The sequence below is a fragment of the Fringilla coelebs genome, assembly GCF_963513975.1.
Source record: "Fringilla coelebs genome assembly, chromosome: 3".
In the NCBI taxonomy this organism is placed as follows: Eukaryota; Metazoa; Chordata; class Aves; order Passeriformes; family Fringillidae; genus Fringilla; species Fringilla coelebs.
In genome coordinates, this window is record NC_140030.1 from 113,654,287 (window position 1) to 113,668,366 (window position 14,080).

At 43.7% G+C, this 14,080-nt stretch overlaps 1 protein-coding gene across 7 annotated transcripts in view; it reads left to right on the forward strand.

Moving 5' to 3' along the window:
• Positions 1 to 14,080, forward strand: part of PLCB4 (phospholipase C beta 4) — a 175,399-nt gene that overhangs the window by 111,305 nt on the left and 50,014 nt on the right. For all 7 annotated transcript variants that reach the window (XR_014616088.1, XM_084203734.1, XM_084203733.1 and 4 more), the window contains 8 exons: positions 4,283 to 4,364; positions 5,048 to 5,148; positions 5,776 to 5,833; positions 10,436 to 10,544; positions 11,755 to 11,965; positions 12,563 to 12,656; positions 13,036 to 13,115; positions 13,564 to 13,648. Coding sequence is in view for 6 of the 7 variants with exons in the window: in XM_084203734.1 (XP_084059860.1) it covers positions 4,283 to 4,364; positions 5,048 to 5,148; positions 5,776 to 5,833; positions 10,436 to 10,544; positions 11,755 to 11,965; positions 12,563 to 12,656; positions 13,036 to 13,115; positions 13,564 to 13,648 (820 nt within the window). In the remaining variant the exon portion in view is untranslated. The remainder of the gene's footprint in view (positions 1 to 4,282; positions 4,365 to 5,047; positions 5,149 to 5,775; positions 5,834 to 10,435; positions 10,545 to 11,754; positions 11,966 to 12,562; positions 12,657 to 13,035; positions 13,116 to 13,563; positions 13,649 to 14,080) is intronic.

A 14,080-nucleotide genomic window follows, 5' to 3' on the forward strand; every position in this document is an offset into this window, starting at 1 on the left:
TATAGGAGCCCCCAGGGTAACGTTTGGGTTTGCCCACATGGTGAATGAGCTGTTGGGTTATTGCTGGGTGATTGTTGTTGGGAACAGCAAGGCCAGGGCAGCATCTTTGCTCCTGCTCAGCTGTTAGCTATTGCAGGGGACTGGGTTTCAGTACTCTCTGGCTGGGCAGCAGTGCTGCCCCTCCTGCTCCAGCATTCATCCTTGCCCATGCACTGAGCTGCTTTTCTCTGCACAAAGTACATGCAGAGCAGAGTTTTGGGGCATGCTGGTTCTTCATACAGAGGAACTTGCCAAAGGGAGCAAGAGGGAGGACTTTGTAACATAAATCTCACAAAACTTTTTTTTTTATTTTTTCAAGAGAGGAAAAGAGGATTTTGCATCTGTAGAATCTGCAAAAAGACAAAGGGCCTGCCATGCAGCCTTCCAGCCTTCTTTAGCTTCATGGCTCAGGTGACACCTTGACAGTGTTACAGCTGCTTCAGTGTGTTCATCTCCCAGCTCTCACATGGCCAGGTCCCTGCTTATTCCTCAAACTGGGATGCCTTGAGGCACCTCCTGTGCAGGAGTCCCATGAGGAATATCATCAGCTGGAGGGTAACCAGCAGGGAGCAATACCACAGGGACAAATCAATTTTCGGGGCTTTATGGCTTTATGCCTGTGCTTGAGCACAGAACCTATTCCACAGTGTGAATTTATAGTGTGCTAGCTTGTCTGAAACTGTTTCTGCCTTTAAATATTTTACATCACATTTACTGAGGCATGAATTGTCTCTGTTGGGCTCTAGCATACTGATTTGTGTGTGCAGGCTGTCTGTTGCTTAAAAATCCAGTTCCCTGGGTCCAGTGTATTAAATCTTTACATTTGAATTTGCACTATTTACAGATTAACATAGACCGCTCCCTAGCAGGTAATTTATTGTAAAAGAAGGTTGCTTATAAATTTGTAAGGGATCTACTGTTCCATGGAGCTGAATCTCCTTTGCATCTGGGTGCTCCAAGGAATGTGCTGCCTTGCTCTGGGTGGAATGGGGCACATTTTTGGGGCTCACGGGGAAAGTGGGGTGTCACCTACTCAAAGGATGGGGAGAGGTGTCACTGAGAGGAGGAGAGGAAAAAGGAGAGCTGCCCTGGGAGAGAGGGGGAGCCAGGGCCCTGAGGTGGGATGGCAAGGCCATGGGGCTGGCCTGAGTCCTGGAGGGGGACACAGACAGCCAGGGCTCAGCCTGGGATGGGGCTTCACTGCTTCCCCCCTTCAGGAGCCCTTGGAGCAGGGAAGGGGAGAGACCAAGAGGAGGGAGATGCAGGGGGAAGGGATGGGGGTCTGAGGAAGGCAAGCCAGGGGGCCCTGGGAAACGTGAGCTGAGTCCCTCTGCCTTGCAAGGGGCACCAAAGCTTCACATTGGCTCCCCCAGTACCTCTTGCACTGGTTTGAGCCACTGGTGCTTCCCTTTTTGCCTGTTTTAAATCCACTGTTATGTATTCAGCCCTGCTTCCTCCTGCTGCTGCTGGAGCAGTTGCTGTAGCTCTGGGAATACAGATGGGAGGGTTTCTCTCTCAGGAGCAGAACCCCCAGCAGGTCTCTTCAGCCACAGCAATGTGTATCACAGGATCCACCTGTACTTCATTTTTACACAGAGGTGCAGTAAAACACCCAGGGAAAAAATCCCCCTCTCCTGCAGAATCAGAGCTCCTTGCATTCCTTCCCAAGTTTGAAACAGATTTTGCATCGGTCACATTCCCCATGGGGAGTGATGAGCCTTGAGGAGGTGACACTCCTCAGGCTGTTGGTGGTAGATGCCATAAATATTCCTGACTCCTTGGCTGTGCAGCTGGGAGCTGCAAAGTCACAAAGATTTTCTCAAGGCGCTTTTGGTTTCTAATGTATTCTGGGGCGTAGGCCTGTTGCTATTGATGTGCTGCTGGGGAGAGGAGAAGCCCTGGCAGTGAGCACTGTGAAAGCCTTAGGAGAGTAGCACTTTTGCCTTTTGGGCTTTGATAAATTTTAGCAGTCTGAGTCTGGAATTACATTTACAGCTCTTGCCATGGCGTGGCATTTGTAAGATATTTTGTATGTTCAGATTTTAGCACTGCTGTAACAGATGAGCAAACAGGTCAGCCTTTGTAAGGAAAAAAAATCTACTGGGTTTCTTCAACTTTCTGCTGGTATAAAATATGTTTTCTATGTGAGGGAGTTGCATCTGCTCATCTAGAGCCTGGTTAGAAGTTAGCTTTGCTCAGGCTGTGCTTCTCCCTTTGTATCACTACATTTAAAGGGGTTCAAGCAAGTTTAGGTTCTTACTGTGAAAATACAAAGTAAAAAAAGAAAGAGCTAAACTATGACAAATGAACCTTAAATCTGTTTTTAATTAGTTTAATTAAGTTAATTTGAAAGTAGAGTTTTTTCAAGTATGTTTCATATCAATTACTCCAGAGCCTGTGGAAGAAATCTGTGGCAATGCTTCAGTGTTGGTTGGAAATCTAAGGTCGATAATTTCCTGTGCAGTGCAGGCAGGTCAAGCCCAGCTGATCAGTTCAGGGCAGCCATGGTAGAAGATTGATTTCCACAGGTTGGGCTGGCTTGATTTTTGAGGTGATGGCTGGAAAGTGTTTCAGGTCAGAAGTAACCAAGTCATGTAATCCATCAGTAAGCACAACAGAGTCATATCCCTCAGTTCCAGAGGTGGGAAGGATTTTCAGTGTTTATGAGGAGGTGCCCTGGCATGTTAGCAGGAGCCCCAAAGCACTGCAGGTGGAGCATGAGGAGTAAACACCTGCAGGTGTCCAGATGAATGTAAATCTGCTAGGATGAGGTCTCTTCTGGTAGAAGGAAAAGAAGTTTTATTTGCAATAGCCTGGTAAAATGAACGTGTCACGCTGTATTTTTACAATCTTTTTTGATTCATGCAATCTTCTCTACACTGCTGCTGTCATTACAAATTACTGCTGTGCTTGCTGTCAGCTTTTGAGAAATAAAAAAATACATTTGGCACCAAAAGTAAGTTCCCTGCAGCCATGGAATCTTGGCACACATCTGATTAATTACTTACACCAATATTACATGTTTTACAGGACATTTATTATTGGAGTCCAATTCATTACAAAAGACATCGAAATTTACAGGGCTGGAAATAGGTTGTAAATTGTAGAGCTAACATTACTCTGTGGTTTAGAATTAGCAGAAAAAATAGTTGCCTGAGGAATTTTTTAAGAAACAAGTGCCTAAAGTTAAACTCAGTCTATATTTTAGTGAAAATATCTTGGAACTTATCAGCTTTGTAAAATTAAACGGCTGACTTAGATGCCTAAATAGGGACATAGAAATCTAACTTGTGTAAGGACCCAGTAAGAAGAAAAACATGGCTAAGTTTTGTTAAAATATTTTTTTATCATTTAGATATTTTCACTTCCCGATCTTAATTTTATTAGTATGAAAATATTTACATAGGCAGTTTAGAGTGTTTTGGAGAATAAAACAACCGTGAATTGCTATGGCAACAAATAGCAGCCACAATTTGTTTCTTGCCAAGTGAAATAATTTATTATGCATGAGATTGACTAAGAGTCTCAGCAAATGTTTGTCTCAGTTGATGATGAAGAGCAACACGTTCTTCCCAGCAGCCACTGAGAGTTTCCCAGCGTACAGCTTTTGGGAGAGCACACCTTGGGCACACACTAAAGGTTCTCTCTCCAGAGGGGGACACCAAATCAAGGGTTGTGGGTCACAGCACTCCAGCTCAAGCCCTAAACAGAGGCAGAACTGTCAGGTTTGGATCCCCCTTCCAGACCCAGGGGTGATTCTGCCTCTTCTCCAAGGGAATCAGAAACAGACACTCTCCTGTTAGCCACACCAAACAGCTGCATTTCTGTGGGGCCGATCTCATTCCAAGTGAAAGCCGTGATGCGCGGTGCAGTCGTGCTTTGGGAAGGAGCAGGACGCTCATCAGCTCGGTGTGCGTGTTCCAGGGGCAGCTGAGAGGGAGGGTGGCTGGCCCCGGGGATTTGGTGTTATCCACAATGCTGTGAGGTCGGGGAGCAGCGCAGCAGGCGCTGGGGTTTGCCCTGTGCTGGTGGGTGTCCCGGTGGCTGCTCGCAGGCAGAGCAGCGCTGCTCTCTGGAGCTCAGAGCGCTTCTCCCACCGCACTCCTGCTCGGAACGCCTTCCCTTCATCAGCTGAAGCCAGAGCAAAGTCTGGCAGTGAAAGCGAGAGAGACCTGATTGTTTAAAAATGACTGACATTTCTCTGTTTTGGTTTTTTTTTCTCTCCACTGTTTTTTTGTTTTAGCATAACCAGAACCTTTGCATCAGGTAAAACAGAAAAAGTGATCTTTCAGGCACTGAAGGAATTGGGTCTTCCCAGCGGAAAGGTATTTAGTGGTTGTGAATAAGTGCTTTTGTGTACTACTAAGGTGATGACTCATTCACCTTTGTAGCGGTAATCGAAGTCGTTTGCATCACAAAAAGCGTGCCTATTGCGGGTTACTTACTAATCGCTGGAGGTTGTTTACTAGAGCCAAAATGTAATTAAATCTGTATGACACAGAGCTCCTTAAACCTCCTAGAGGAGGCTTCCCTTCTCTTCTGTCACAAGCTACCTTTTGTTCATTTATGCTAAGTACAAAGTATGCGTGTAATAGATTGTTTTGTTGAATTTCTTGGAGCCCTCCTGCTCTTTGCTCCCCAGCTCTGTCCCACTTGCAGTGGGAGCCCCTGCCAGCAGCCCCAGAGAGGGGATCGCTTGAACTTTTTTGAGTTTGGATTGTTTTTTGGTTTTATTAAGCTTCAGAAGAAAAATAGCTTGTTTTCCAGCTCTGTGTTTATGTAGAATTGCTGTTAGTGTGAGGTGAGAATACAAGCACATCTAACAGATCTACAATGAAGATGAACTTAGAATTACTTTGAGAGAGTACAAAAGAAAGCAGGGAAATTTATACCTGGGAAGGAGCTAAACCAGTTCTCAGTTGCTTTTTTCTGATATGAGGTATTCTCTTGGGAAAAGAGCACATAAGCTCTTTTGTCTGCATAAATGTACCTTTGCATTTCATTGCAGAATGATGAAATTGAGCCTGCAGCTTTTACTTATGAGAAATTTTATGAGCTTACCCAAAAGATATGTCCCCGAACTGACATAGAGGATCTCTTTAAGAAGATGTAAGTTCAAATTTAATATCATCTTGCTTTAAAGACATTTTGTTGTATTTTTAGTCCATAACTAATAGTGACAGAACGCTGTAAAATGTATCTGCCCTTGAATCCTAGTAGCATCAGCAGTACTTTAGAGCAAGCTCCAGTCTATGTTTTACCCCTTCCTCCCTTCTCAGCCTCTTAATGTAAAAGTTCACTCTGTATTTTAGAGCAACTTTTACATGAGTTAAAGGAAGCACCTGGAATTTTTTTTTTCTTGCATTGGCTTTACTAACTACTGTAATTTTTAATTTGCTCCTTTAGGTGATTAACACAGTATGTGAACTAATTAAATTGAGTAAGAAATTTGAAGTTTAAAAAGTTTCTTCACCCAGTTTATTCTCAGCTGGAGGACTTACATGTTGTTTTATGATGTGATGTTTGTTCAGGGGTAGGAAGATAACGTTGTGGGAGATGTACTGTGCCAAGCATAGATAGCATGTTTTCTGTGCCTGTTCATTTTGAGATTATACTGCTACATTCAAGTAGAAAATAGTAGGTGGTTTTAAAAGTATTAGCAATGTCAACATGTAAATCATACCTACTGTAGCACTGTGTACAAAAACTCACATTCTCTAATAAATTCCTTTGCAGCAATGGAGACAAAACTGATTATTTAACGGTAGACCAATTAGTGAGCTTTCTAAATGAAGTAAGCTTTTTCATACATTAACTCCCATCCCAGCCTTCCCATTGCATGCCCCGTGCCCTTGTGTGCTGTGCTTCTGACCTGCTGATCTTCCACTGGGGGAACATCCAGGGGCAAAATCAGCTCAGCCCTTGTGCTCCTCTGCTTTCTGCACCTCGGCCTTGCAGCTGCACCTCCCGGTTACCTGTGCCTGTGTTGTGGTGTGTGTGTCCTGTGTGGTTTGTGCTGTTCATTCCACTAAAACACACCCAGGATTGGATTGAGGTTATTTTACCTGTAGGCCCCAGCTAAGTATATCAACTAGCCCTTCAAGAATAGCAGAGAAACTGAAGTAGGTGTTTATAAACAGGGATTTCATTCTCCTCAGCAGCAGTGTTTCAATCTGTTACACATCTAAGATTTAAGAGGATATTTTAAGAGTTTGTATATGATTTTTTAAATACTGTGTGTGCAGAATAGGAGGAAATATTTTTATTGCTGTATTTCCAGAATGCAGTTGTTGGCAGAAGTATTTAGCATTTCTTAAAAGCATCAGGAGTGTGTGAAGTAGTTCAATAAACACTGTGGGCTGGGCTCTTCTATTCCTAAAGCACAGTAAGTTATAGAAAACTGCCTCCTTTGCAATTCCAGCAACAAATGCAGCATGTGGATTTGACAAGAGCACACCCATGGAAAGCAGACACATCCCTCTTGGTTTTGTACCAGTAGAGTACTGTCATCCTGAACATGGGAAGCTGCCAGCCTCACTGTGTGACATTTTTAGGTGCATTTCCAAAAAAAATCTCTCCATCTAAAATTGTTTTACTAGTTATAGTTCAATTGTATATATGTTTATATATATACATGTTTATTTATTGGATGCTTCAATCTGAAGATCAAGCTGTAAGTTCCCTGTGTATCAAATCTAAAATGTAATTTTATTTTTCAGCACAGAACATGTGCCTTACTCTTCACTAAACCTGAATTACTTGTAGAAAGGGTATTCAAAAAGCAAAGAGAGAGAGAGGATGAACAGCTTGATTACGTAACTGGGGTTACATACTTGGGGCTTTAGTTCCTATCTGTTGGCAAGGCCTAACCTTGCTGCTGTGAGACATCCTTTTATCACAGCTACCTCCACAAGGCAGTGTCTGAGTGTTTGCTGGGCTGGGCTCAGAGTTAGGGCTTGTCCTCTTTGCTTGTGCACTGGGGAGAGACAGGGCAGCGTTGTGATTTGACTCAGAAATGATCCCTTTGGAGCACCTCAGCCCCCAGTTCACCCGTGGTGCTAGGTGCCTTTTGCTGCTTGAAGCACATCCCCACTCTAAACCACCTTGCTTTCTGATTTCTTTAGTGTCACCCTTCAGTTTCAGGTAAATTACTGCTTTATCTTTAAACCAAAACAATTAGAGAGCACTTCTAAAATAAAGTGTAGTTCCTTGAAGCCCAAACTTCTGAAGAAAGCTGCCAGCAGTTGTAAGAACCCCCTACCTCCAGTAAATGATGGAAAAATTAAGGTTGAGTTGCTGTGCTCTCAATTTGGTGTGACTTCAGCAGTTCTTTTTACAGAATTAGAAATGTTATTTTATATAGGCAAATATAGACAGTATTGGGGCAATTCATAGGTAATATTGGGGAAAATGCATCTTGTTGACTGCATTCATATTGACAAAATACATTTTGCAGCTGGAAGTCCTGTGCTGGGCCCCTTTGGTGCAGGACCAGAGCTGGCATAAATTACTCGAGTGTTTTTTCTAGGGAAGGACGTTTATTCTGGTGACTGAAAGCAATGCCTTTGGTCTGTGTTGGAGGTCCTCTGGTCTCCAAACAGAGTTTAAAGTTTTGGCCATAATTTGAAAGGCACAAAAGGACCCAGATTGTGCCTCCTGCAGGGAGCGTTTCTGTCCCTTGGCTGCTGGCCAGCGCTGCAATTTGCAGTGGTGTCCAATGCTGGAAATATAAAAAGGTTATTGTCATTACACAGGAGAGGGGAGTTACTTGGCAGAGCAACTCTTCATGAGACTCTTTAACTTAAATTATTTTGAAGTAACCTCCAAGGCATGCTGCAGAAGCTCTAAGTGTTATGGGTTTGTAAGAGAGCATGAGGGTATGTTACTGGGGATGAGAGGAGAGTAGTGAGCAGCTTTCCTGGAGTTTTTCCAAACTCCTGCCTCTCTCTGACTTTTAAATGCTGCTGGCTCACAGATGATTTAATTGTACTTGGGTATTAAAGCTTCTGAGAAGTTTTTAGAAACTTAATTGCTGTCGTGCACTGAGTATTTTGTCTAGATCTCCTATTTTTAAAGTCAAATTTTAGAAAAAAATGAAAAAGGAGATATAGTAGAGAAGGGACTGAAATCACTAGCACTGGGATTTCCTCCTGCAGTTCATTTACAGCAATAAAATAACAAGGCAAGCAGCACTTTAAATGGAATTTTCAGCAGTCTGACCCGTGCTCGTCCATTCTTTTGGGAGGGAGGCATGGGGAGATCCTTTCCTGTTCCCAATTCCTTGCTTCCTCCCTCCTTCCCAGTCCCTGTGTCCATCCCCCAGCTGTTCCTCTCCCCAGTAGGACCCTCTCAGCAGCGCCAGGGCAGTGCTGGTTTTGGGCAGGGCTGCTTTTGCCCCACTTTGGAGGGCTGTGTCCCTCAGTGTGCACCCACTGTCAGTGCTGGGCAGGCTGGGTGAGCTCTGCTCTCTGTGCAAACCCTCTGGACACCCTTTCTCTGTTTGCAGTCAGCTCACCCTCCCCTGCCTGGGAGTGCCCTGTGTGCCAGGGCAAGCAGAACAGCCAAACACAGCTTTGGGGCACATGCACCCTTAATCCTGGGCTGTGTTATCTTTTGAGGTGAAATTTCACACGTCAGGTTTTGGTGAAAACAAAACAGGTTCCCTCTGCCTCCAAGTTCTGGGGTGCAGAATGTTTCCCCATGAAACACTGGAGAGCATGATCACTGTTTGAAAGCAGATCTTTATCAGTTGCCATCTCTGTTTTTGAAACACAGTGAACATAAGGATACCCTTCTGTTCCACGGGAGGATCAACAATGAGCAGTGATCACTGCAACTGGAAGAATATTTTGCTCTCAGCTCCTTCTGATAACTCTGGGACTTTTTCTTGAGAGGAGACTTTTTGCTTTATCCCATTTATTTTCTTCTGCTTGCTCATTACTAACTGTAGAAGAGAGTGAGTGGGGAAGAGCTCTTTTCTTGAGCAGGGAGCCTTCCCTGCTGTTTCTGGCCCCTTCCTGAGGTGCTGTGTTGCCACGAGGGGTGTAAAGCCTTGTCATTCGTCCCCCTGGAGCTGTTGCATGCCGTGTTGTGGTGCTCTTGGTGTGTCCTGCCTCCATCTGCTCTCTGTGCTGTTTGATCTGAGTGTTCCTGGGCATCCCCACAGCCCCTCTGAGCAAACCTGCTGTGTTGAGGTGCTGCAGACTGCCAGCAGCATCCCCTGACACCTCCCTCCCTAACTGCATGATTGACTTGGCATTGGTTGTAATTTCTTGGAGTTAATTAACCACGTGCACCACTGGATTGGCTGTGAGAAAAGAGATTGGATTGGATGTTACTTTTCTTATGGGAAAAGAAAAATATTTTAAAAGTTTCCGCATAAGGAATTACAGCAAATGCTGTGTAAGCCATGTCAACACCATCCTGTCACTCCAAATTATTGACTGCCAATATGGGGGTGGCCTCTTACATCTCTGAATTCTGCTGAAGCTAAAGCTTGGAAACTGTGCACCTTCTGGGGTAAAAGAGTGTTTTCACAGTCATATTTATATCTTTGTTTTGTTGCATCTGCTTACGTGCCACTATTCTGTTAATTCTGGTTTTAATTTTCTTTTAATGGAGAATCAGGCACACAGTGTGCAGCTCTAATCCAGCGTGGAGAAAAAACCAAAGTTACATAGCACACCACAAAGTGAAAACATATAAATTCTGAAGTTTATTAGTCTATTGGAAATCACTGCTAAATTGTAAACGTGACATGTATTATGAAATCCTGATATTGTAAATTATTGTGAATTAAGAGATGATGCTGTGAAATTCTTGTGCATATTTATTCCAAGAACCTATGCTGGTTTTTGAATAGTTAAAAACACAACGTTTCCAGGATTCAAAATAATCATCCAGTACTTGCATATTTCTAAACTCAAATTTCAAATTCTGTATTTACAGTATAGCTTTTGCTTTAGCTGTAGATAGATTTGCAGTTTTGCAGAGGTGATTCCAGTGCCACCAGTCAAGTCTGTCACTTTGCCAAAAAAAGGATGAGAGAGAGAATTTACAAAGGGACATTTAGCTATTTGTTTTCAACATCTGTTTGCACAGATTCCATGTGCAGTCATTATTTTCATGAATAAGCAAGAGTAAGACCAGTCACATGATTGCATTGGATTTTTCTCTTTAAAAAAGTATTCTTGTGATCAAACTGCCTATGAAAGATAAAATTAATTTTCTACCTAATGCTGAAGTTGCTGTTGAATAGTCTGTAAATTTTAGGGCTGCTTTTTTTTTTTTTTTTAAACATCCACTTCTTCCTTTCTCACCTGCAGTAATGAAATGCTCTTGGGTGATGGCCATGCACTGTCTTGTTTTGCTGAATTCCCTTGTTTTCTCACCTTAGCACCAACGAGATCCTCGGCTCAATGAAATTTTGTTTCCCTTTTATGACACAAAAAGAGCAATGCAGATAATTGAGACATATGAGCCAGATGAAGACTTGAAGAGGAAAGGTAAGTGGGGGAGGGAGGGGATTCAGAGTTCACTGGGTTTGGGCATTTGGGGAGTTTGTTCTGAAGCATTCAGGCTTTTAAAAGGGAGTTTGCAGTCCCTGTGGTGTGGGGACAAGTACTTGTGGAGGGTGCTGGACCAGGGAAGTGCTCTGCTGGGAAAAATACCTCCCCTTCAAAATCAGATTTTTTCTTTTTACCCCCTTTCTTTCATACTCAGGATCAGCCGAGAGGACTTGAGTAAAACATTCTGGAGCAGTTCACCCCTGGCTGACACCAAGCACAGAAAATTTAAGCTCCATTAGAGTTTTTTTTTCAGAAAGTTAGAAGTAGAATGGAAACTGGGATCACTCCACTTCTCTGTGTAAGAGAAAAATAGACTTAAAGAAAATAAAAATAGGACTGCAATAGCTGAGTGTTCATAAATTACTTCAGAGAAAGCAACGTCAGAATTAGTGCCAGGTAACCATTCCTTGCAGCAGCTCTGTGTGAGTAATCCCTTCTTCCCTATCACAGATAATTTTCATTTTTCAGACCCTTGGCCTCTTTAAAACTGATATTGCATACTAATTATTCCTAATTTGGTTTCATTAAAAATTACCCCTTAATTTGTGGTTTTTTATACTTTATTATAGGCATAGACCAGCAGACAGATAAGAGAGAGGTGTTATGAATTCTGTGTTCTGAATTCCTGTATGTGCCATGTTCATTGTAGGTTTCTGTTTCCATTTGCAAAGGTATGCACATGTATTTCAAACAGTGAACTGGAAGGTGGTGTAGATTTTGCTAGTGTTTTGTGACTGAAGCCCAGCAGAGAGGCTCGTGTCCCCGTGTGTGTCAGTGGGGAGCAGGCTCTGCGGGTGACAGTGGCGTAGCGCAGGACTGACTGTGGAAGGGGCAGGGGGGCACAGGAGCTGCTCCATGTTGGGACTGCTCTGAGCACATGCCACCGCCTGTTTGCCTCCTTCACCTCTGCTGGTGAGTGCTGGTCTCAGGTGCTGAGCTGGTGGGCACCTGGGTTCAATTTGGGACCACGCTGGCACGTTTTGCACAGCTGCCGGGCAGCCTGGAGTGGAGGAGGGGCAGAGCTGCTTGCTGGCAGAGCCTGTGTCAATAGCAGGCTCTGGAGAGCTGGATTCCTGCTCTGGGAGCTGTTGGAGCCCTGTGCACCCCGTGTTGCTGGCAGTGACTCACCAGGCTCCTTTCCCCGCAGGTGTCATCTCCAGTGATGGCTTCTGCCGGTACCTGATGTCAGATGAGAACGCCCCCATGTTCCTGGACCGCTTGGAGCTGTACCAGGAGATGGACCATCCTCTGGCGCACTACTTCATCAGCTCCTCCCACAATACCTATTTAACAGGCAGGCAGTTTGGGGGCAAGTCTTCAGTGGAGATGTACAGACAAGTGCTTTTGGCTGGATGCAGGTTGGAAGCAGGAGATAATCCCTATTTGTGAATCTAATGCTTTAAACGTACTGCATAATGTGTCTTGGTGTTGATATCTTGTACAGTTGAATGTGTAAATGTGTTGGTGTGGCAAATGAAAACACGTGTGTTTGTTTAATAATCTTGTTTTTCTCACAAAAGCGTTCCTTCGGGCAGAGGAATGTAGAAATGATATAAGGAGAGTTTGTGAGAAAGTTAGCAGAAGTTTGATCTCAGAATGACAGCTGAAGAATTTCAGAGGGCTTTCTGCTTTATGGTGACAAAGTTTGTATCTTAATGAGAATCAGGAAATTTATCATTTCCTGCTTAATTTCCTGGCTTAGTAGAATAAGAAGAGTGGCTCAGTGCTAAAGACATTATTGTCAGATGAGAATATACTGACTCACACATGCCATATTTAAGGTGGCATATCCAAAGTTACAGAAGTCGTCTGAAATAACACGTGTACAGCTTAGAAAGAGTTGTGCAATGCCCAAAACCGGTGTGCAACTCACTGCCCTGACCATCACTGCTAAAACATGTCCCAGGTAGCTCACCGGGAATAAAACACTGTGTTTATTTCCCTTGGATCCTCAGGTGTGTTGAGCTGGACTGTTGGGATGGCAAAGGTGAAGACCAAGAGCCCATAATAACCCATGGGAAAGCGATGTGCACAGACATCCTTTTCAAGGTACCGCCTCTACGCCCGGCAGCAAAGCCCAGGGGAGTGCAAGCAGGGCAGCCTCCCCTCCTCACTGGGATGCACTGACAGGGCCAGGGATTCTGGCCCAGGCTGTGGGGCTCACTCCTGACCTGCACCACCCAGCCCTGTGGAAGGGGCCTGGAGGTGCAGGAGTTCCTGTGGGAGTAGGAGTTCCCACTGCTGGCTGTGGTGGAGGTGCCATCCTGCTGTGGGGTGTCAGCACAGGGTTCTTTCTGCCTTCTCTCTTCATTTGCACATTTAAGACATCCCTGTGTTTCTCGGGGTGGGGTGGATAATAAGAAACTCCTTTGATTACGTTTTTAATTTGATCCATTCTGACCTGTATCCTGTGGTTGCTTTTTTGCAGGATGTAATTCAAGCCATTAAGGAAACAGCATTTGTTACATCAGAGTACCCTGTCATTCTTTCATTTGAAAATCACTGCAGGTGTGTAGTGCCCGTTGTTAATTTTTAAATTGTGCATTGTCTGAGAGAGATGATGGGGTTTAAAATACTATGATATGATACTTGAAAACTGGGGGGGGTATGCAGGCCTACTGGATGTCACTTAATATACCATTAATATACTAATCAATCTTGATGTAACTTAATAGTGGCAATGTTTTTATCTGTGATAAAACTGTGAAATCTATTTGATGTTCTATTAGCTGTGTGAAATTCAGTTATTCTACTCTTTTGGTCTTGTTAAATTCATCTGTGTCAAATAATAGACTTTTATTGACAGTATAATTACAGTAAAGTAATACTTCTCAGTTGAAACAAAGTGGGCAGTATATCATTTGGGATGTCTCCATTACTTAGCATTATTCTTTTGTGCTGAGTGATAGTGATTTCTTTTTTACATTTAAAAATTAACTGGCATAATCTTTTCCAGCAAATATCAACAGTACAAGATGTCAAAATACTGTGAAGATCTTTTTGGAGATCTCCTGTTGAAGCAGCCTCTAGAAACACATCCAGTATGTTATGTTGTGCCAGTCTCTATTTTTTGTATTAGTTTTATTTAAAAGAGATGATAAAGTGAGACCATGTCACCTTTAGTGCTGTACACTGTCAGTCCTGTGCTTTCAGAAGTGACTAGTGCTTTGGGGTGGCTGTGCTTTCTGGTACAGACTTGTCTTTGTCTGATTTGTTTGATCTCTTCTGTACAAGGCTCTGGCAAGCTGCCTGGGGAAACCCCTCCTTGGTGTGGGATGTAATATCAGCACCTACATAAAACACACCACAGGCATTGGCTTTGCAGGTCACACCTCACTCTGAAATTGCCAGTCACTGTTTAAAAACAATTAATTATAACAATTGCTTATAAATTGTGTGGTCTCAGCTGAGGAGACCTCTGAGGAAACCAGCTGTGGGCAGCTGGGGCTGGGCTCTTTCTCCAGGCAGCACTG